Source organism: Harpia harpyja, chromosome 1 (assembly GCF_026419915.1).
Source record: "Harpia harpyja isolate bHarHar1 chromosome 1, bHarHar1 primary haplotype, whole genome shotgun sequence".
Taxonomy (NCBI): Eukaryota; Metazoa; Chordata; class Aves; order Accipitriformes; family Accipitridae; genus Harpia; species Harpia harpyja.
In genome coordinates, this window is record NC_068940.1 from 82,636,672 (window position 1) to 82,659,668 (window position 22,997).

At 38.3% G+C, this 22,997-nt stretch overlaps 1 protein-coding gene across 2 annotated transcripts; it reads left to right on the forward strand.

Moving 5' to 3' along the window:
- Positions 1–289: 289 nt before the first annotated feature.
- Positions 290–22,735, forward strand: HEPACAM2 (HEPACAM family member 2). Of its 2 annotated transcripts, none has more exons than XM_052802126.1 (9): positions 290–1,357; positions 6,810–7,160; positions 8,269–8,553; positions 15,169–15,465; positions 18,689–18,814; positions 18,899–18,923; positions 19,047–19,084; positions 20,625–20,698; positions 22,619–22,735. In XM_052802126.1, the coding sequence occupies exons 1-9, from the start codon at positions 1,288–1,290 to the stop codon at positions 22,733–22,735; spliced, it is 1,383 nt and encodes a 460-aa protein (XP_052658086.1). In that variant the 5' UTR covers positions 290–1,287. The 2 variants fall into 2 exon arrangements, with proteins under 2 accessions (XP_052658086.1, XP_052658098.1); XM_052802138.1 differs by lacking the exon at positions 290–1,357 and adding an exon at positions 6,138–6,160 and having other exon boundaries at positions 6,790–7,160.
- The last annotated feature ends 262 nt before the right edge of the window (positions 22,736–22,997 follow it).

Consider the following 22,997-nt stretch of genomic DNA (forward strand, 5'->3'; position numbering starts at 1 on the left):
GCCTACAGTTAAATGGATTAAACAGGTTATAAACAGCAGCATTCAGGAGGGGCAGGACAGTGGACCCAGGAAGCCTTTGGGAATATGCAAAATACCCTCTTCGTCTACTGGCCCGTGTCAGGTGGTGACATTATTTCTGGTGGGAGTGCTGTACTTTTATATTTTTGTTAACCTGAAACAACCCTCATGTTTCTTACATTTGATTGTACAGAGCTGCTAAGAATTCTAGAAGGATCTGGGTATTTTCACCTCCCTTAAGTAAAAATTGAGTGTTCAGCCCTTCTGCAAGACCCTTGCAGTGAGGGGGAGGTAATTCCTTGCTACCAGTCCCTCCTGCACAAGGCAGGATGCAGTCTAGCCTAATATTTGTTGATCCATAATAGTCTGCGTAAGTGCTGTTTAGCAAAAACTTAGTGTTGTTTTTCTATGGATAAACCATCCCTGTCGATGCAAATATTTGCTGTTGCAAACTATTACTGCACATGCAACTGTGGGAGGTTGCCTGGTTTGCTGCTGATTAGATTTGTACAGTGAGTGACAGCCTTGGACAAAATCCAAATCATACGTTAATATAAATATTAATTAAACCAATGTAAGTTAATGCAGAATAAACAGTAATCAGCAGCTAACTCAACAACTGTAGTAAGCTGTCCACTCTAGCCACAGGATTCTTTGTTAGAAGATGCCTGATAGATGCATCACATTACATGTTGTTTAGAGAAAGGGAACAAAATCATCGCCAAGTTATTCTTATGTCAAGGAAAAATACAGTAAAGTTATGGGCTTGAAAGTGCTCAAAAAAAATTTAAGGAAGGCTTTTAATATTTTTTATAACAGGAAAGGAGAGGCTGTCACTGGAAAAGATCTGAAAAAAAATCTTCTGAATGCTACTTTAAATAAGCAGAACCATCTAGCAGCACGGTATTTTTTTATGAAACGGTAACTAAAGGATGTTAATAACTGTATAACCCATACATTGGGTGCATTCACTTATTTTTATTAATTGAACGTACTTTGTATTCTATGCCTCATTTATTACATTGTGTCATATTTGCTGTGACTGCCGGGGAAGGGTTACGATAAAGTCAGAGGCAATGAAGATGGGTGCTCATCTAACAGGTGCTCCACTCCCTTTGTTCTTTGTATACACATATTCAAATCACATAAGGCAGGGGACAGGATAGGGCCTGTTAACTCATTGCTGATTTCCCTAGCAAATAAACCAGCAGCTGCAGGTCCAAGCCCTGGCTTAGCACTGAGAAGAAGGTGGGATTTGTGTGGGACAGGATGCTTTCATGGAGCCCTTTAGCCAACTTCTTTTGGGACTTACAGTGCAAAATATATTTTCTGCTTGTGGGTAAGAAACAGTTATGAATTATATTTGATTGTCATTGTGGAAATGTGAATTGGTTTTATACTTCTAAATTTAAAGATATTTCTATTGTATTGTCAGATGTTTTATTTTAAGAAGGTAGCCTAAAAGCTTTTAATCAGATAGCGTCACCCTGTTTTATGAGTGGAGCTAGAAACTTTTTAGCAACTGACAAAAATTAGCGCTATACATAATCTGTAAATAAAATGTGGGCATTGATTATATATATATAGTCACATTTTATTAAGTAATACATACTTTGTGCGTTCTTTTTACCAAGTAAGGTGGGACAGATTCTGAACCAAAGTTTATACAGAAGCTGTTACGCATCTCCTTAAAAATGCATTATGTTGAGACAGTGCTGATACATTATTTTTCAATTCATTATGATGCCTGAGAGTTAACAGGGAAAATTTATATGTAATATTTAAATGCACTTGGTATTAAAAGTAAATGAAGCTTTCAATCAACTGAAGAATGTGTTCCCATTAATAGTACATTTGTTTGGTATCTGGGTGCACTTTTTGTAAGTATACATTTGTTATCCATGCAGTTGATAAAAAATAGATTTTCTAGGCACTTTAACAGGAATATCATGTGATCAAATGTTAGATATACTTCTACAAACTCTTGTAGTTCACTTTTTCTGTATTTAATTGTTTTTGTAAATATCAACAGAGGGAATATATACTATTACAAATGTAGTGCATCCTCTACTCACTCATGTGTAAGGACAATTTTTCTTTCATCTTCTGTGTGAGCTTCATATACCGTCAGCTAGTTTCCTTGATTTTAAGCTAAATACTTTGCCAAGAGTTTGGCTTCGTAACAATTGCAGTTTTATATGAAGTTCATCACATTTCTTCTTTAAAAATGAAAACAGTGTTTGATAACAAAATACAGTGAATATTCACTTTATCTACATTACAACTTTGACATTTTTTATTAAAATTCTACAAGAGATACTGGTGTGCAAGCAGAGTGCTTTATTGTACACAGTTGTTCACCAGGAAGTCTCATCATATACTCTTACTCAGAGATACATGTTTCCTAGTATGGGAAATGCGCAGCTTGTGCTTTATATCATGACAAGAATCGGGTGCATTGGGGGTATGACACAAAGCCCACAGAAGATACTGACTGCAGAGGCAAGAATTAGGTCAAATAACAAAGCTCAGCGGAACTTGTTCTTCAGCAAAAATCCCAAAATGGGGAAGAGTATGCCTGAGTCCCTTCTGCTATAGCTGCAGGTATAGTAATTGCAGATTTCCTGGTCCATTATATCTCTTTTTTTCATAAATGAACGTATTTGCAAGAAGTGTGAAAACTATTGCCACTGATCTAATGACATTTTACTCCAAGTTTGGGGTTTTTGGAGAGCAGAAGAGCTAAATAAACATTCTGGTGAAAAGCAGTTGAGAATCCAAACTCACTTTGACAGGGAGATGTGCATGTTAAATTCAGAGAACAACAAAACCTTGCTAAGCGGGTTTCAGTTTATGCCTTAAACTCAAAAGTTATGTCATAGTTTTTTATTTAAACTAAAGCTGCAGCTTTTGTTTTATGTCAACAACAATTCTGTTGTGCTTGCTAATACTGGTGATAGCAAAGTGAGATGGAAGCAAAGCACAGCTCACTGAGCCCCAAATGGAGGTCATTTTGGTACAACCCACTTGCCTTATGGTTATTACACAACAACTAGTTTTTGGAATTCCATTGTCTTGGAAAAATGGGTATTATATGTAGAAAGCTGTAGAGATAGGCTTAAATTATATGGGATTTGTGCCCCATGAGGATGAAGTAAGAGTTTGGCACGTTGGCTTAATTTCACTATTTACATTAATTCAAGGATTAGTCGTTAACAGTCTTCAGTTTTAACTAAAAATCAAAACTTATGAAATTAGTTTAATATTCCAGACTGCAAAAGATTAGATCTCTGTTAAAGCTAGAAGTCTCCCAGCATTGCTCCTGTAAAACTTAGCCTTCCAACAGAGCGCCATTGTCTCGTAATGGCTTCCCGGAGCCTCGGCCTGCTTTGCCTCTGGCGCTGCCAGCTACGGGGGAGCTCCCGCATGTGGATGGCACTCCATAAAATCACCTCAGCAGAGCAGCAAAGCCTGCACTCACCCAAAGCCACTCCCAAACAGACTCCAGGGAAAAACGGAGTTTCTTCCCTGACCACCGCTGGTCTTTGCTAAAATAATTTGCTTAACTGCAGATCAAAATGCCTTTCCAAGCAGTTACATAGAGCCACTTTTCCCCATGAATCAAGTGGAACCAAGTTAATTTACGGTTTCTTTTCCCACCTCTTTTAACTGAGAAGAAATTAAGTTTTCCAGCCACAATTATCTTACTCTGTTATGGTGATACCTTCTGTACTGGTCACCCTAGTTTTCCTTGTGCTCACTAGACCTGCTTGGGTTTTGCTAATTTTCTGCACAAATGGATCTGTGAGAAATATTATTTGTTATACATATTTTATGATTACTCTGCAGCTGTTACTAGCTTCTTGTCCTACAGCACAATTGCTTATTGACAGCTAGATAAACCCAAAAATCAAGCAATGATGTCATGCGTAAAGAACCGGGAAGGATATGGACAGATCTTTTAATTGATCATTTACAGATCTCCCAGTGTCTGAGAGATGGTTTTGACTTAATTCAAGGAGATTTAAAAATTGAAATGTACTTGGTGGGTTATGTGAAACGTATTTCAAACATTAAATATTTTGTGAAGGATTTTACTGAGGAATTAATTACACTTTTTTTTTCAAATGGACGACAGCAGTTTAAATCTGATTTGCATTTTAAGGTTTGCAGGGAGGGAGTTCGCCTCTGAGAAATGTTACAAAACTCAAAAAAATAATCTCCCATTAACCAGAGTCTAGCAAGTCCCTAAGAGTTGTGCAGCATTAGAAAACAGTGGAAGAACACCAGGCCAAAAATATTATTAAAGAGGGGTAGGGGAGGAGGCTTCAGTTTGGTGTGCTTCAGCTGTTTCAGGTTTTTGATCTAGAAAAAGTTAAGCATGTAAACATCTCTCTCCTGGGCATCCTCCACTTAAGTCTCTCCATTATTTTTTCTACACTCTTCCTCCCTTTTTGTCCCATTCTTCTCCCATCTCAGCTGACCCCCAACCGTCCTTTCCACATCAGTGCCCATGCAACCTGAAATCCTCCGCTCGCTTCTTCTTTAGCCCCTGAGAAGGTAGGTTTGCCAGTCTTTCTGTCAAGGGATTTCACTGTCTTTATACACATCACCCCTATAGTGTTCTGCCACGTTTTCCTCTGGTTTCCCTGTCATACCCTCAGAGACACCACAAGCTGACTTCTGTAGTTGAGTATAGTATTGCTCAGCTTTATAAAAAGTGAAGCCAGCAACAAAATGACTTTTTTGGAGGTAGACTTTGTAGCTGGATTTGTATTGACTGTAAAACTGACTAGAATGGACAGAATATGACCAGAGATTTCTTAGCAATAGGGTTTTTTCCTGAAATAGAGTTAGTATCTCTGATGTGGTTTTGTGCAGCACCTTCAGCAGCATGGACAGCATTGCTGGCTACCCACGAGCCAGTCCCCTTCCATGGCATCTCTGCTCTGCTACTTTTCATGCCCTTCCAGAGAACCTCTGACATCAATTACTGGCATTGCATATTGTCATGCTGCATCAGTGACCCCCACCCCCTTTTTGTGTCCCTACCCTGATCCCCAGCGACAGTTTTCTTTGCTATTATCTCAAGCGGCAAACAGCTGTGCAGTGAAATGGGAAGATTCTAACCCAAAGGACATATACAGATACCATATTATGCTACTGAATTGATATTTTTATCTTTTCTTGCTATATAACCTAGGAAATCAGACACAAATGAACCTTTAACAGTTTCTTTTTGTTATAAAGACAAATGCTATGAAGGTAGGAAATGCAAAAAACAAAGTTATCTCTGCATTATATTAATCTTTAATAGCACAGTCATATTTTTCACACATATCTTCCTCTGCCTCCCTTTCCAGGTAAAGGGTATATGTACTTCAGCAGGAGAGTTACTTTTTTGTTACAAGTATTGGGAAGCATGTCAAGAAGAAGGTGTTCGGCAGGAGGAAAGGAATAGGTGGTGCATGGTGAAAGCATTGCACATTGCCCTGGGCGGCGGGTGCATTCTCTCTCTCTCAGTTTCCAGTGCGCTCCTATGCAGTGGTAGATGGGTTATTTAAATCATTTTTTTTTTACATGTTATTACTAATAAGAGGTTGCTTTTTTCCCAGGGTTTTGACTTAGCACTTGGCAGTGTGTTTTTCAGCAATACCGAGCACTCAAAGCTGAGCGCTGAAACCTGCAACTGAAGTCATTAGGAGTTGCATCTTGAACATACTAAAATCTGTTTGTGTGTATTTTGAAAAATCCAGTCCTTAATATTTCAAATTGATCATCCAAAATGAGTGGCTATTTTTGCTGTTAATTTTCTATGTGCATAAATTCCTCATCTGTAAAGTCTGATCAATTATAATGGTGGTGTGAAAACAATAATGGTGGTGTGAAATCGATTCATTAATGTAAACACTTCACACCATTGCTGTACTTGTGAGTGTTGTGGAAATTGATCACTCAGTCCTAAGAGTAAAGTTTTAATAATGTTCTATAAATCTGTCTAAAGCTGACACAATTAAAAATTACTCATTTAAAGGAACACAGCAACGCTGATGATTAACTCGGAGTGGCCTTCGTTGCACCTCTGAGGGAGGCAGGATTCTCGGAGAACAGGATTAATCATGTGGCTGAAAATTTTTCTTTCGTGCATATCAACAGCAAACCTTAATTCTGCTCTTTCCTAAAATTGTAATACTTTACTTTTGCAAGCTTAGTAATGTTTCCTGAATTTAGTCTTATGTGTACAGTGCAGACAGCAATAACAACTATGTATCATTTTAATCAGACAAATTCATGGAAGTACTGCTTGTTAGATTTTCAGTCAGTTTCTCAGTATAACTGGCAAAGTAACAGTAAGAAATTTCTCCCTAGCTAAACTCAGAAAAAAAAAAATCTTAAAAAACTGAGTTTCCAATCCAAGACTGTTAGACAATATAAGCTCTAGAAATTGGAATTATTTTAAAGGGAAAATACTTTAAACATTGAGGTAAATGCAAACCTTTGACCTTATGTCAGACTTTCAACAATAAAAGATCCTTGGCACAGAAATAGCAAATATCCTTCCTTTGGCTTTTCATATATTTTAGAGCTGGAGCTCTATAGCTAGATGCAACATCACTGAGGTCAATGAGAGTTTGCCCCTTTCTGAAATCTTACTGAAATCTTACACAAAAAAAAGTGTAAGCTTTAACTCTGAGACTTTTTTCTCTGTGAGAATTTCTCATTTGAGTTTTCTAGTGTTTCCATTTGTGGTTTGGGTTTGTTTATTTGTTTGTTCTTTCATTTTTGTGCAGGTATTTGTTCCGCCTTAAAGTTGACAGTGCCATCTCATACTATCCATGGTATTGCAGGGCAACCACTCCATCTTACTGTTGACTACAATTTTAATGCTACAGCTTCTGAAATCCAGATAATTTGGCTTTTTGAGAGGCCTCAAAGTAATCCAAAATACTTGCTTGGCTCTGTAAATCAAACAGTAGTTCCAGACTTGGAATATCAACACAAGTTTACCCTCATGCCACCTAATGCATCTTTGATGATCAATCCATTGCGTATCAGTGATGAGGGCAATTATATTGTAAAAGTCAATGTCCGTGGAAACGGGACAATAGCTGCCAGTCAAAAGATTCAAGTAGCTGTTGATGGTAAGTTAGTAAAATATAGTATCTTCATTTTGAAAATAAAATTGCAATAGTTTTGAACTACTAGTTCTTAGTATCCAGTTACAATAGTGTACAATGTAATCCAACCATACCTGAATAAATACTAACAAGTTACGTTGTCTTCCACTGCTGCTGCAGGGAATCCTACAATATGTCATCTTGAAACAAAATTAATATATTGACTAAAGTTTCTGGATCATAAGTTAAAAAAAAAAGGAGGATTATAGAAACCAATAATTAATACTAAATTAGACAAACTTCTAAGAATTACTGTTTCATAAGGCTCTGCTGTGCTACCAATCATGAGGATGCATTAACTTTCAAATAGTCGTTCTCCCTGAACAATTTTACCTTCTGTAACTATCGAAGAGCAGTCATTGACTTTTGCTGGTGACCTTGAGTCTGTAAAAGAAGCCCAGATCTGAATTCCTAGAATACTGAAGTTCCCTCTTTGTACTCTACTCCTTGTTGTGGGGATATAAAAAAAAGGGGGGGAAACAGAAAAAATGATCTAAAAGAATGATAAGAGGCTACTGTAATTTATGGATTGTACAGACCAAGCCCTGTAACTGTTGGGCTTGAAATAATTAAATGAATGACATATTGATGTGACAAAGTTGAGGGTCCCATTTAACTCCCATACTTGTCCCAGTTTGCAGCCATCCTCAGGACCGGATCGACAGCATATTTCAGCAGTGCCCACTGTCAGCAAAGCTGCAGGCAGCCACGCTGAGGAAGTTGCACACTGTGGGCAATGATGTCATGCTTTGCACTCTTTTCGTTTCTGTGGCCTCAGGGATCTGCTTATGAGGCAGGAGCTGGAGGCCATGGTATACCTGGCTGCAGCCTTTGTTGTATTACCAGTAATATAAACAGTCAAGTTTTATTTAAGTACTAGAACAATTCTTACAGTCACCAGCTGAGAATATGGCCTTCTTTTTTCAACATTTAACCACATTTAATAAATAAATTTGAAATCTGAGTACTTTCCAGAGAGGATGGTGACTGCTATTTGTATCATCTTGGCAGTGAAGACTGTAATATACTGGCTCATCACTTTTATAACTCTTCTTATCTTTTTATTTTACAGTTCCTGTCACAAAGCCAATTGTACATAGTGAACCATCTTCAGGGGTAGTGGAGTATGTAGGGAATATTACATTAAAATGTACTGTGGAAAAAGGTACAAGGGTAATTTACCAGTGGATGAAAAATGGGAAGCCTCTCCATGCCAGCCCTAATTACACCTTTTCATCAAACAATGCAACAGTTCTAATTGTTCCTGTTGTAAAAGAAGACATTGGGAACTACAGCTGTCTGGTATCTAACCCTGTCAGTGCACTGGAAAGTGAGATAATTGCACCAACCATATATTGTGAGTATATGAAATATTCATAATTACCTTTATATAAGTGATCTGGCTGGAAAGAGTGCCTCTAACTATGGAAACAGGCAGAAAACAGTTGAGTCAACATTATATGTGAGCTTGCATTCAAAATGAGCTTGTTTGTATACAGCTCTAACATAGAACAGTGTAATAAGAAGTTACTCAGTGTTACATAGTTGTGAAGATGAGTCTGAACAGCAGAACTCAAATAGGAACTTCAAGAATTCCACAGTACAGACGTATTCAGAGCTGGAGAAGATGTGACTCAAAGGAAAAAAATATTCAGATGGGTATACATGAAAATATTGTTGAAAATGGAGACAGCAAACAGTGTCAAAAAGCTAAGTACAGAAAGTACCGGGCTGAAGGACTGGTGTTAGTGGTTTTCCTCAAGATCATTTCAAGTCCAGTCCTGTTTAATACTTCCTTTAATGACTTCAGCATAAAGATTGGGAGTATGTCACTGAAGTTCACCTGTGACATTAAACTGAGAGGACTGAATGACTGACAGAGTAATAGAACTGGTATGAAATTTGCTGGTAAACAATAAATGGGCATGCACTTTTAGAGAATAAAAACCATGAACTGCTGATAAGATGGAGATTGGTTGGGAAATAACTGAAGCAGCGAGCCTGGGTGATTGAGGTATCGCAAGATGTCTGTAAACTGGAAGTGTGATTCAGGCATGAGAAAGACACATGTAATTCTAGGGAGTGTTGGCAAAGCATTTCCAACATGGAAATAAGGGGAATACTAATGGCACACAGAAGATGAGACCACATGTAGAATACTGTGTGCAGTTCCTGCACATCCCAGAGTAATGATCTCAAACTCAAAAGAAACAGAACAGAAAGGAATGGAGAAGAGACCCCAGTCTGGTTTAGCAAAAACAGAGCTGAAAGGAGCCTTTGCTTTCCACATCAAGTGGGAAACATGAGGGAACGAGAAGAGTTGCTTAAAGAACAACTTTGACAGAAGAATAGACTATAAGGTAGCCATATATTTTGACTGTAAACAATAGCAGAGGGAAACTTAACTGTGAGCATAGACTGAATTCATGAACGAAACGAGTTGGAGAGAACAAAAGATTGGTTTAGTCAACATTCAACAATGATACTTTAAATCTTAGGAAGGGCACTCCCATTTTGTTCCTTATCCCTCCTGTAATGTCAGCTCCTAGTGCCTCCCAAGTTTTGCAAGTAGCACATGCTACGTATGTGACCTTGCCAGGCTCTGATCCTCATGTCCTCAGGGACTGAAGTGTCCTTTTCAGGCAAGAGCTGAAAGCAGACAGGTCAGGATATACTTGCCACCAGTCCTGTCCAGATATAACCAGTTGTTGTGGTTTAACCCCATCCGGCAACTAAGCACCAGGCAGCTGCTCGCTCACTTCCCCCCACCCAGTGGGATGGGGAAAAGAATCGGGGGGGAAAAAAAGTAAAACTCGTGGGCTGAGATAAAGACAGTTTAATAGGAGAGAAAGGAGGAAAATAATAATTACAATAATAATAATTTTTTTAAATGACAATAATAATAAAAAAAGGATTGGAATATACAAAAGTGATGCACAATGCAATTGCTCACCACTTGCCAGCCGATGCCCAGTTAGTTCCTGAGCAGCAATCCACACCCCTGCCCCAGCCAACTCCCCCCAGTTTATATACCAGGCATTACGTCACATGGTATGGAATACCCCTTTGGCCAGTTTGGGTCAGCTGCCCTGGCTGTGTCCCCTCCCAACTTCTTGTGCCCCTCCAGCCTTCTTGCTGGCTGGGCATGTGAAGCTGAAAAATCTTTGACTTAATATAAACACTATGTGGCAACAACTGAAAACGTCAGTGTGTTATCAATCAACATTATTTTCATACTAAATCCAAAACATAATGCTATTCCAGCTACCAGAAAGAAAATTAACTCTATCCCAGCCAAAACCAGGACACTAGTCTACCCAATGGCACAGTGCGGATGGCACAGTGCAAGGGCTGGAACTGGATTCCTGTCCAGCCGAGGGCTGGTGTTCCCTCTTGCTTTTGCCAGGCTCTGTAATCTGGCAGACAGTAGACAGCCCATGCCCCAGACCTGCTATGATTGCACTACCAGTATATTCAGAACCTGTAACTCTTACTATGTCATATTTTCCTCCTCCTTTCATCTCTGATTATCCATTCTGCTACTTATTTATTTTTAATTATTAACTTGGAAGAATTGGATAAGGGGGTGTCTTGCATCTAAAGTGTGTGTGTGTGTGTCTCTACACTGCACCAGGAGAAGAGAAAAAGACTGCCTAAATTAGTGAAGACTAACAAGGACATTGTTAGATGAGAGCTGATCCCTTAGGTGCAGCTTATAAAATTGACAGCAATGCAGATATGAAGATGAAGGATAGTCTGCAAACAGTCCTAAACAGGGCAGATGTGACTTGAGCTTCCATCACATTAAACAGAGGAATCATGACAATATGTTCTATAAGGAAATAGCCAGCACCGATGGAGTTTTAACTTGTCATTACTGTAATAAAAACATAATCATCATATTCTTTCCTCAAGGTAGCACATTTTTAAATGCCTGCTTTTGTACAATCACAACCTCAGCTCACTTAAGTGCTTAAGGTGCTAAGAATGAGAGCTGCATGTATACGATTGCATTGCCTCTACTGCTTTTCTCACTTTAATGAGCTATGAATGGGACTTATACACCTGTCTCTTCAAAGAATACCTATACAAAACTTGGGGACACTGTATCTAGCACAACCTGACAGCCTTCTTACAATGCAATAAAATCAGGTCAGGCTAGAAAAGTATCTGCCACTCTTGCTACCTTTCAGACTGCTCTTTTCATTTGTGGCACAGCGCATTCGGCATTCCCATTTCTGACCTGTTGCACACAGGATTGGCTCCAGAGCACTTATCGCACTGGTGGGTGTCTGGGACACTTGTGCTGACTGAAGGTGTGTGCCCCTTCAGTCTCAGTTATGGTATGGCTTCCTCTCTTCTCCCTCATTCAACTACATGTATTTTCCAGCAAATTTGAAAAATCTTTCCAAGTTCTAAGCTGAAAACCTATTTTTTACCCATTGTTTAGCAGAACTTTAAAATCTCAAAGTTACTTCGGTGTCCACATTTCTGGAAGCTTTTGCAGTTTGAGTGATTGTGATATACAGCTCAAAAGATCAAACTTTGAGATTCAGTTTTTCTCCACATGTGGAAATATTATTATAAGTATTTGCATTTTCAGAATGTACTTTTTATTTCATCAGAACTGAGGGTTTGCTTTGTGCATAATTTAAAATTTGAAAAAAATACTAAGAGAAAACAATGCAATGCTGAAAGACTGCCATACTTGCGCTACTATCCATATCCAAGTTAGTGATGAGAGCTCGGCTCTTACTTTCTGAGCCATACGAGGTCACATAATTTGGTCCAACCTCTGCCTGCAGAGGTAGTTTGTCTCCCAGCTCCCAGTTGTCAATAACAATCCAGAACAGGCCCCGGGATCTCTATGTGCCATATGTCATTGCTGCGGGGGAGTTACTGGAGGTGATAAAAAAAAGGTCACTCACAGTAAATACCTGCCATCTGCTTGGAAACTATAATAGTCTCGTGGTGATAGGAGAAATTGGAAATATTCCCACAGAGCAGTAAATTGTTACTCAGAACGGATGATTTATTATTTTACAAGTCATTTAGTTAACTGGCTTTACTGAGGCAAGAGGCAGGTTTCTGTTGAGAACAATACTGGAAAGGAGAAATAGAGCTGAGGGATCCATGAAGGCTGTCACTGTGGTTTTTTACTGAGAATCAAAAGTGTTTTGTTCTTCATTTCTCATTAATGTTATTCTGCTTCTCCATTAGCTGCAATGATAATGTACCCCGGAACATGGCTCTTGCAGTAGCGTGACCCAGAAACAAATTATTTCAAGACTGGAAGAAGCTGCTGTCATGGAGGCTGCAGCAGAAAACTGTCATACTGTGCTGACGGAGTTGAATTTAACAGACTAAGTGGGATTCCTTCCTTGAGACTTCCCAAAGCTAGAATATATTTAGTCCTAGAGAGGAAATGGTTAATTACCTGCATTTCAGAATCATCCTTGAAGCTGTGTATATCCCTCAGCTACCCAGTGTTTAGGGATCTCGATGATGTACATGGTACACAGGAGAGGCAAAAGACTGATCCACACGAAGCAAAAGGGTTACCCGCTGCTCGTGTCGACTTCATCAGGGAATGCCACTTTTCAGACCTTGCCAAGATTTGACTATGTCTTAAGAAAACCTTTCTTTGTTTTTTTCAAACATAGTTCCCCAGCCAGTGTGTGTCTGTTTTTACAATGGTTTCTTTCAATTTGCAGGTTTCATACAAAAGTGTAGTTATGTTGTTAGTGTTATCTGTCTACGCTGCACTGTTATGATACTGATAAAAAAGCAGAACTCAGTTCTGATTCTTTTGCAGACTGTGGCAAATCTCCCAGTATAGTGAGGGGGCACAGAGACCAGTCAGCTATTCTTACCATTAATCTCTGTTTACATACATCAAATGTTATATTATCAATGAAAATAAAAGCTAATTCTTCTAAGATAGAAGAATTGGATAGGAGGAACCACTGAATTGCTCTGAAAAGTAAAAAAGTGCATTCCTGCCTATAAATAGTGTGTGAGGGGTTTTACTTTCATTTATGAAAAAGTCAAAGTTCAGTACATCCCAGTCCTTTCCCATCTGAAAAAAGGGAAGTAAATACCTATAAGGGGCGAGCCCCCGTAAGAGGCTGGTGTTCTGGGAGCGCTCCCTGTCCACAGAAACGTGCAGCCCGAGTGAGGTCAGCCAAGCCAAAGCAGTGGTGATAGATCTGCAGTTCCCAGAAATGCTCATTACAGGGTCAGCTGGCTCTTGGATACAGTAAAGCAAATGACTCGGGAACTGCAGAGCCTGTGAAGAAGCAGCCCAGCATCTAGACTTTAAAAAATGCCTTGATTCTTCAGTGGCCCCTGTGATGTAGGTGGGAGCAACGCTAATTCATGCTGAAGTGAATCAGTATTGCATTTCCCAAATAAATATTATGCATGATGTTGGGCCTTCCTGGAAATGAGACTGCAAAAAGCTTACCGCTAAGAAATAAGTAGAGAAAATAAAAAGGTTGGCAAGTTTACATTGTGAAATATGGACATTTGTTTAAAAATGGACTGAACTGAGGTCATGGTGTGATAGTGTACATTCTCTTGTCTAAGCCTTCACAGATAGGGAAGAAAACCCTGTTTTGTGCTGCGTGCTGTTTGCCTATGTGTTCCTGAAGAATAAATCAGTCTCATAAAAAAAGACAGGCAATAAATAGAAGTGTGCATGTTAGAGGAAGTTCTGGTGCCAGTGTGCCACTTCATGTAGCAGGGAATTTCACATTCAAACCCAGCTACATTATCTTAATGCTTCCAGACAACCATAGGAAGGTGGAAATATTACTTATTGCACTGTCTACAATGGGCATAATATTACTTATCTGTCTTTTTGCTGTGCCATTCTGTGTCAGGCACTTGTCAGCAGCTTTACTGAACTTCAGGGATCCTACCAAAAAGATGTTCTGCATAATTTCTTCTTTTGGCTTCTGTCAATATTAGGTCTGTGTATTTTTGATTATGTATGTAAGCCCTTAGGAAATTAGCAACATTAAAATGATTAGTTCTTTTGACTGGAAAAAGTCATTTAATAAGGCACATTTTGATTATTATATTCTCTACATTAATTTCTATACTTAGATCCCTGTAAAAAGTAGATTTTAACATGTAAAGATACAAAAACCCCATGATATGAAATGATCAATTAAAAATAGCATGGGAAATATCGTACTTAAATATATAGTTTCCCTTCCCATTTTCCCATGAAGATTACCCTAAAAATACTTAGCTGCTCAATTTTCTGAATAATAAACCTATGACTATTGGACAATATATGCCTCTTCTAATTATATTCAGAAACATAGCTTGCTTTCAGCAGAGGGGCTTATTCTTGAAAGAAACATAAATGTTGAAATAATAGAAGCCTACTAAAGTGGGGGGAAGGTTAAAGTTTATTTTAGCATTTATTTATGGAAAACTTTTTCTGAAGTTATCTAAGGCACACCCCACTCTATATTATGCCTCTAGGATAGTTCCCCAAATAATTATTATACTGCAAAGTATTACAGTGAATGTTTATATATTTCAAGGCTAATTTGTTCACTTTTAAATGTGCAGAGAAATTACTTATGACAATAAGTTTGGCATTTAAGTAGAAAGGGTCAAATATGCCCCTGAAGAAGACCTGCTGCTTTACTTCACAGTTTTCCCAACTGTTTTCAGTTTTTGTTCTTTTTATCGTACTGAACAATGCATAGACCTGTGCTTTTTCCCTGAACAGCGATTAGATCAGTATTAAGTGGGTGTAGTCTGAGATAAACCTAATACGGGTCAAGTTATTGAACTGAAAGCATTTTAATTGAAATGCTTGAATGCAATGCCAGCTGTTGTAAAGGATAGTCTAACTTAAAAATTCTAAGTTTAGATATATGCTTCTATTTAAAGTTTAATTATATACTTTAATTTTAATTTTTCCACTGTGTTTTCTTTTTTTTCAATGCAGATGGACCTTATGGACTTAGAGTTAAATCAGATAAAGGTCTGAATATAGGGGCAGTGTTTACAGTGGACATGGGGGAAGTTATACTGTTTGACTGCTCAGCAGATTCAAATCCACCAAATACTTTTTTGTGGATTCAAAGGGCTGACAATACCACTCATGTAATCAAATATGGACCCCATCTGGAAGTTGTATCTGATAAAGTGGCCCAGAAGACAATAGATTACATGTGCTGTGCTTTCAACAATGTGACTGGAAAACGAGATGAAACTCACTTCACAGTCGTTGTTACTTCTGTAGGTAAGAACATTAATTCATTGCTGTAACTGTACCGTCTCAGCAGAGTGCCAACCCCAGAAGAAGGAAATAATTCTTAGAGAGAGTATGTATCAGAAGTGAGGTCTTGCTAACAATGTAGTAAAGGGATTTTCGCCATTCAGTGGGATCTGGGTTTTACTCGCAGTGTGACATGGCTTGGCAGAAGACCAACTAAGATGCTGAAGTTTTGTGGGAGTTTGACTCTAAAATACGTTTGGCCATTTGGAACTTTATCCCCTGTGTAGAAAAGCTTCCTCAGTAGGCAAACCTCATGACCAAGTAACATGGCAAAATTATATGTCTCTTACTCTGTTTCTTACTTTTTGCCTTTAAAAATGGTAAAGATGAATGAAGAGAATGATGTGGAAATCTGCTGAATGCCAAGGTGGGTCTTTCCTCCCAAGGGCAGATTTTTTCCAAGGCTCACTGTCCCACAGTTTTCAGGAGCTGTGAGCCCTGGGGCCACCAGGTGACCAGTGCATGGGAGAGTTTCAAGCGTACATCACTGACTAAAATAACCAGGCACAGACTCACAGCAATGAAGGTCTTTAATATTTTTCCAGTGTGGTTAGCTGTTATAAGAACCTTAGTTCAGTGTATGATAATAATGCAAGCTGTGATGATGAGTGGTTTTATTACAATCTGTTCATAAAAATGATTTCACTGTCATACTTATGAATCTATGGATTGACTGCTAGGTTCTGCTGAACGCACACCTTTACTTCCCATACATTATAACCTCAGTTCCTGTATCAGATTGCGTTGAACAGCAACAAAGCTGTTTTTCAGAAAATCTCCAGAAACATACAGCAAAGAACAAGATATTGAGGAAGTCGGATATGTCTTATTAATACAAATCTGTACAAGTATTTTCAGATAAGGAATGTATGCTATTAATGTTCAACAAGATAGAATAGATTGCCTTTTAGAAAACTTAACAAAGCAATTTCACTTGTGCAGACAAAGAGCTCAGGCATTTGTTAGTCAGGTAAGCAAGGAGCGCAGATGTCCATCATTCAGGCTGACTTACAGATTCATCACAAATCCATGGCTTTCAGTATGCTGGAAGAGAGATGCGTTGAAATTTTACCATGAGAATACTGCACTTTAAGACTAAATATTGTGGTTAGTGGCAAAAGAAAATGCAACCAGAGCTATGTGTCAGTAGAAATAAACATGATATTTCTCCAGGAAGTTCATGTAAGCTATGTTACATATCTGAATATTCATCAGTAAGTGTTAAGAAATTCAGCTGACGTTTCCTTTCAAAGGCCAAAAAGAAGGGAAAACTCCACAGCTTCATGTTTAGTTGCACTTAAAATCATACATTTCCTATTTACAAATATTTTGCCTAAATAAAAATTTTTAAAACATTTTATCCTGTGTATTCAAAAATTTAAAAATATCAGTTTCCTCCTCTATAGCCCTTTTCTTCTTGATGAGTATTTATTCAGATAGCACTAAATCTAGATGTCAAGCCTACACTTTACAATGCAGCACTGATTGAATCCAAGAGGTGTGAATTCACACACGAGGCTAAACCTCAGAAATCCTGCTCAGGCTAAATTCTGGTTGCAACTGATTAAACACACTAAGGAAAGACTATGAATATTATTCCATATCCCTTCCCCCTGCCCCCATAATCCTAGATACAGGGCCTGGGCTGTGCCTCTCAAAATACTGGAAACCCCATTTTCAGCAGCGACAGGAACTCTGTTGTTTCAAAAGACCTTACACAACCTCCTCACCTAAGGGACTGAAACTCACCTATATGGTGCTATAAACAGCTGCCTAATTAGTGCTAAAAATCATCAAGAAAACAATTAAATCAATAAGTTACAATTATATCAATGATTGCACTAATCTGTTACCCAGTTTTAGCCAAGACTAGTTAGATTTTAAAATAGAGGAAGTGGTATCTCATTATGTACACAAGTCATTGCTCAGTTCTTGAGTCAACTTAAGTGTGTTAAATGCACACAAAGAGCACATCTTTGTTTTCTACACTGGTATGCCTGTGGAGAAAAGATTTATTGAGTCTCAATTTGAAATTATTCATTTTAAAGAACATTTTTAAGGACTCAGCTGATTCTCCAGCATTTGGGTTTTTTCTGAGGAAAGCAGTACATTGCAAGAGTATGAAAGAAATTTGGTGAAATTGCAGTGATTTATTTTCCCATATCTTCGGGATGTATCTGGTTTGAAATGTACATATATAATCTTTGTGATAACCACTGCACATGCAGCCAGCAAAATGCCAGTGAATTACATGGAGGTGTAAGTAGATATAAGCAATACTAGCTCTCTGTACAGGAGTTCATTGAAGTACTGGAAACACATCCAGCTAAATGATACACATTTGAATTGTACTAATAAAGCTGGCACTGACAAATATGCAGCATTAATTTACTCTATGGATTGTGGCATGACCCTTAATTACATGAATTCTGCATGATTCAAAGCAGGAGGAGGAAATTAAGGGTGCACAAGCAACTATGTCTTGCTTTTCCTAACTTTCATATTCCTCCCTTTGCAAATTCTATGCAAATGTTTTCCACATGCTTTTGTGTATGTTATTATATACATATTGTATTTGTGTTGTGTCAGTAAATCCTGCTGGAGAACTGCTGCTAATGCGTATCTCACCAAAAGATCTGAGCAAAGGAAAGAAATACTTTGGATATATTTAGATGTGAATACAAACAAACATAATTTATTGGCTTCTGATGGGATTTGATAGACAACCAGACTGTCAGTGATCTGAAAATCTTTAGAAAAAATAACAATAGTTCAGTTATCCCCTCCTACTCTACAGCTCCTATAGCTGGGATTTTCCTCCCTTCTAGCACAAACTGCTCACCTGATTGTCACCTAATTTCATGGTAGTTTGGTGTCTATCTGCCTAAAATTAGAATATTCATCTATTTTTTGTGATGCTGTAATTTGTGGATTACATTTACTGACCTTCATTTAGCTCTAGGTACCAATCTGTTCTGGACTGCATATCATTCCTTTCCCAGTTCAGGAGATTTGTGGGGGAAAAAAAATATTACCCATTCACGTGAACCCAAATTTTGTATCTATTTTGTATCTCTGTGCAGGATGACTAGCTTCAGATGACTTCAAAAGATGCATTTTTCAGTGTCATTGTAGCACATTGTACAGAACAAGAGACTAAATACAGTACTCACCTTCTTTGTCACAGGACTGGAAAAGCTGGCCCAGAAAGGAAAATCTTTGTCATCTCTTGCAGTAATAACGGGAATTTCATTATTTTTGATCCTAGCTATGGCCTTTTTATTCATATGGAAAAGATATCAGCCACATAAAGGTATGTAAAAGTTAAGCATGCTCCAGCTCTTCTTTTGGACCATCAGAACAAAAAGAATGATTTTTCTTTTTTTCTTCTTTTCAGTGATACAACAGAAGCTGCAGAGCAGGTACAAAAATAAATCATTCCTAGGTCTTGAAGTCCTTTCCATCAAGAGAATTGCATTTTATCATATTAATTTTCTTTCCTTGGCTTATGACATCAAACTGAAAAACATGTTTATGTTTTCTAGGCCAGAAGCTGATTACAGAAAGGCGCAGACATTTTCAGGTAATGCTAATTAAAAGAAATGTAAGCATAAGGTCAAAATCCATTCCTGCAAAAAAATTATCATCTGCACATACAAAAAGAAAGAAGGAAAGGAAGGGAAGTGTGCTTTTAACTTGGGTTGCACACCTCCATGTTAGCTTACTTAAGATAGAACCAAAATGAACACAGGTCAGCGTGGGTTTAGCTCATGCCTGGAGTTCTCAGCAGTATGTACCATGTTGGTTTGAATTCTAGCTGTTAATCCCAGTATTCGGGGATTAGAATCACCTGTATTCCACTGTTCTTGCCAATATGAAATAAATTAGTGTTACTATGGGATAGTAGTAAGAGGTGATACGCCATGGGAGGATCACAATTTTAAATGTTCATGGCACCAATTGATACCAAAATCGTGAGATAATAACATGACATTACAGTATATATATTGCAGCCTCTACCATATTTTGTACTACCTTTCTCTGTGTCATCAGGACCTAGTGTGTTTTCTTCACTGCCTGTTTGCCCTCCACAATCCTCCCTACATGATCCTGGGCAGGAGAGGCTGGAGGCCAGCCATCCTTTGGAAGGGTAGCACTTTTATTCCCATCCCTTTCTACCAAAGCATCAAAATAAGCAATAAACTGCTACATACGAGACAATAGGGAAGTACATGAAGCTTAGGAAGGTAAGAAATTCACTTGAGCACAGAGGGTACTTCACCCCAGCAAGTGGTATCGGAGGAGAGAATCTCAGCACTGTCTTTAGTGCTGCAGCCTTTGCTGTGGAGTGATGCGCAAGAGACAACAAAGAGTCTCAGATCTCCTGGACAGTGGGAAGGTAGAGAAAGAGACTCCCACCCTAACTACAAGTTGTATCTCAAGTCTCAGATATAATTTGTCAACTGGTTTAATAATGTGGCACCTATTAGTATCGTGTTCCCTTTTTTGATTCTCAGCATTATGAAAGATTCAGATGGTACCGTCTCACTACAGTGTAGACGTGCTGAGCTTATGGATTGGGCCTCTTTTCTATGGGAAGTGAAAGTAAATCGGTCTGTTTAGCCTTCCAGCAAAGAAAGTCTGAATGGCTCTACCAAAACTGTTACTGAGGTTAGCAAGAGGCTCCTCGCTTGGTCCAAGCTGTTGGAGATAGCCAAGGCACTGTGCATGCTGGCTGTGCAGCTGCCCTGCCTTGCTCCACACTGGCTTAGGAGCTTGGCAGGGAAGTGGTTTAAAGCAGATCAAACAACCTATTTTTAAATGTTTTAAAAATTAGGCCAAATTACTTTGCCAGTCATTATTTTCCGGGTTCATATTATATTTCAATACCTTTTTTCATGTTTGTTTGTTCTAACTTTAGGACATGAAAGTGCTTTGGATGAGTTTGGGATATATGAATTTGTCGCTATTCCTGATCTTGCTTGGCAGGGAAGTGGTGTAAAGCAGATCAAACAACCAATTTTTAAATGTTTTAAAAATTAGGCCAAATTGCTTTGCCAGTCATTATTTTCTAGGTTCCTATTACACCTCGATACCTTTTTTCATGTTTGTTCTAACTTTAGGACATGAAAGTGCTTTGGATGACTTTGGGTTATATGAATTTGTCGCTATTCCTGATCTTGCCAGTGGTTCTAGGGTATGTGACTTTACATCATAAACTGATGGTTTCTTTTCTATTTGTTAAGGTGTACTATATATCTGTACTAGAATCTTTCTGTCAGTTTGCTTCTGTTGCTTTTTACAGATGTCTATATGACATATTCATGTCTACTGTTTACCCAGTACTTACACTTTCTTTACTGTGTTACTAGTTCAGTACTTGTATCAACATGGTGCACTAAGGAACTCACCAAGCTTTAAAAAGAACATTCTCAGTTCAGCTACCCTATATTAAAAGAATATTAGTAGTGTTGGGTAGATGGGCAGCAGCACTGAACCACTTGTGTCACACAAGCAAATTAACTATTGCGACACCATTTTCTACCTTGGACCTGCTCATGCAACATACAACTTTGGCAGTGCAGAAAAGCTTCAAGGGGGTGTTTAAAGTTTTCATTGTAAAAATATGCAAACTAAATCTCAGCTATATTTCACAAGAATTATTTTGTTAGCTTCATGTATTGTGGGGGAGGAGTTAAGCACAGGAATTTTGCTAGCAGAAAAATTCCTACTACATATGTTACTTCTCTGCATTGTGGCTTTGCTGACATTACTGTATAGCAGTTGGAGATCATTCTGATGTGGTGTAAAAGGACAAAGAAAAAATGAGAAATAGGGCCACAAAATTTAAGGACAACAGACTGAAACTAGGAGGAAGTAGAAGCAGCACTTTCCCTTTGCTAGGGAAAATTTCTGGCAATACAATCTTGTACCTTTGGAGAGCATCAATATGGTCAGGTAAGGGCGAACTCTTAAAACATGATCACACAGGGTCACATCAACAGTCACACCTATTTTGTTGTTATGTTTAATTCTCATAATACATGATGTATTAGCAAAACCCAGTCATACATTAATAAACCCTTTTCTCTGCTGGGGTTAGATGATTGAAATAGACATTTCTAGGGCTAGAGTGCTATCATAAAGGTTAGTGGAGAGGACAGACTTTTACAGCAGCAGAGATAAAAGGCCTTTAGAAAACAGAGGAGCCAAACTGTATCTGTGAAGGTTTGTGACTTTAGGAAGCTTATTAAGTATGGAGATCAGGCCCTAAATCATCACAGCCTTAAGCACACTGTGACATCCCTTAGGCTGATCATATCACAAAGTCACATTCTTGCAGAATCGGGGCCTTAGTAGGTCAGGAGGGAGACAGAGGTGACAAGGACAACAGAATGGATGTACAAACAATGAAATCTATTCTAATTTTGAGTAAAATTTCAAGAAACAGGGTAGACTCCACTGGTTTTTCTTCAGTTACTCAGATTTATAGCATTGCAGAAAAAGTCAGCATTTGATCCACTGATTCATTTTAGTTAGTTAGCAGAAAAAAGGAAAAATAAGAAAGTGCAGATAATGAAGGTTGGGTATAAGCAGAAAGACTGAGAATTCCTTACGGATGGGGACTGTAGGTGTTGTATTGACATAACAGCAGATTTGTATACTTGGCATACTGAACAATTTCATTGTTACTTCATTTATGGAAATTCCTTGCAGTTCCCTCTCTTTGACATGCTGGTGGGAGTTTTATGCTGAACTCTTTCCCTGAATATTTTCTCCTTTTTTACTATCTATTCTTCTCCTCCTCTCTTTATTAGATGTTCCTTCCTTGACTTGTGGTACACTAATAGAAAATACGTGCTATATTAAATGCAAGAGCTGCATCCTAATTCTTCTAAGATCCTAACTGAATTTGAAACTATTGCTTGCCTTACTATAAATGTGATGAAAACTTACTGAAAATGAAATGTAAACTAATAGAGATGAACTGTTAAATACACATGCAAACCATTGGTAGGGAAAAGTTAAAAAAATGAGAAGTTACCTTATCAGTTTAATTTCTGTTGAATCTTTTCCCTTTTGTACTTACAGTAGGAATACTCCTTGCTACTTTTAGGTTTCAAGCCAATCTGTTCCTGGCTCTGACTTTGTCCCAGGCCAGGATATGCTTAGTACGGTTTATGAAGTTATTCAGCATATTCCTGAGCAGCCACAACAAGACCATCAACAGTAAGTTAAAGCCCATGTGTGCTTATGTGGTAGCTCAAAGACAAATACTTTTGTACCCAGAACAATTTACATTTTGGTAGCTCGTGTTTGATTCCAGTGGAAAGGGTAAGGAAGGAAAACATGTATAAGCTACATTAGTTCCTCTACCGTTTCCTATCCAATCCCTCCCTTTTCCTCAAGACTCCAGTCTGTTGTCTCATCATGCCAGTTTTGTCTAAGTGTGAAAAACAAAAGCTAAGATCTTCAAACACAATTTCAAATGAAAA

Bases quoted from the DNA above. Each gene is read 5' to 3' on its own strand.
- HEPACAM2 (XM_052802126.1), top strand. From the start codon at position 1,288: ATGCTTTCATGGAGCCCTTTAGCCAACTTCTTTTGGGACTTACAGTGC. The intron at 15,466-18,688 runs GTAAGAACATTA...TCTTTGTCACAG, and splicing joins AGTCGTTGTTACTTCTGTAG to GACTGGAAAAGCTGGCCCAG. The intron at 20,699-22,618 runs GTATGTGACTTT...TGCTACTTTTAG, and splicing joins ATCTTGCCAGTGGTTCTAGG to GTTTCAAGCCAATCTGTTCC.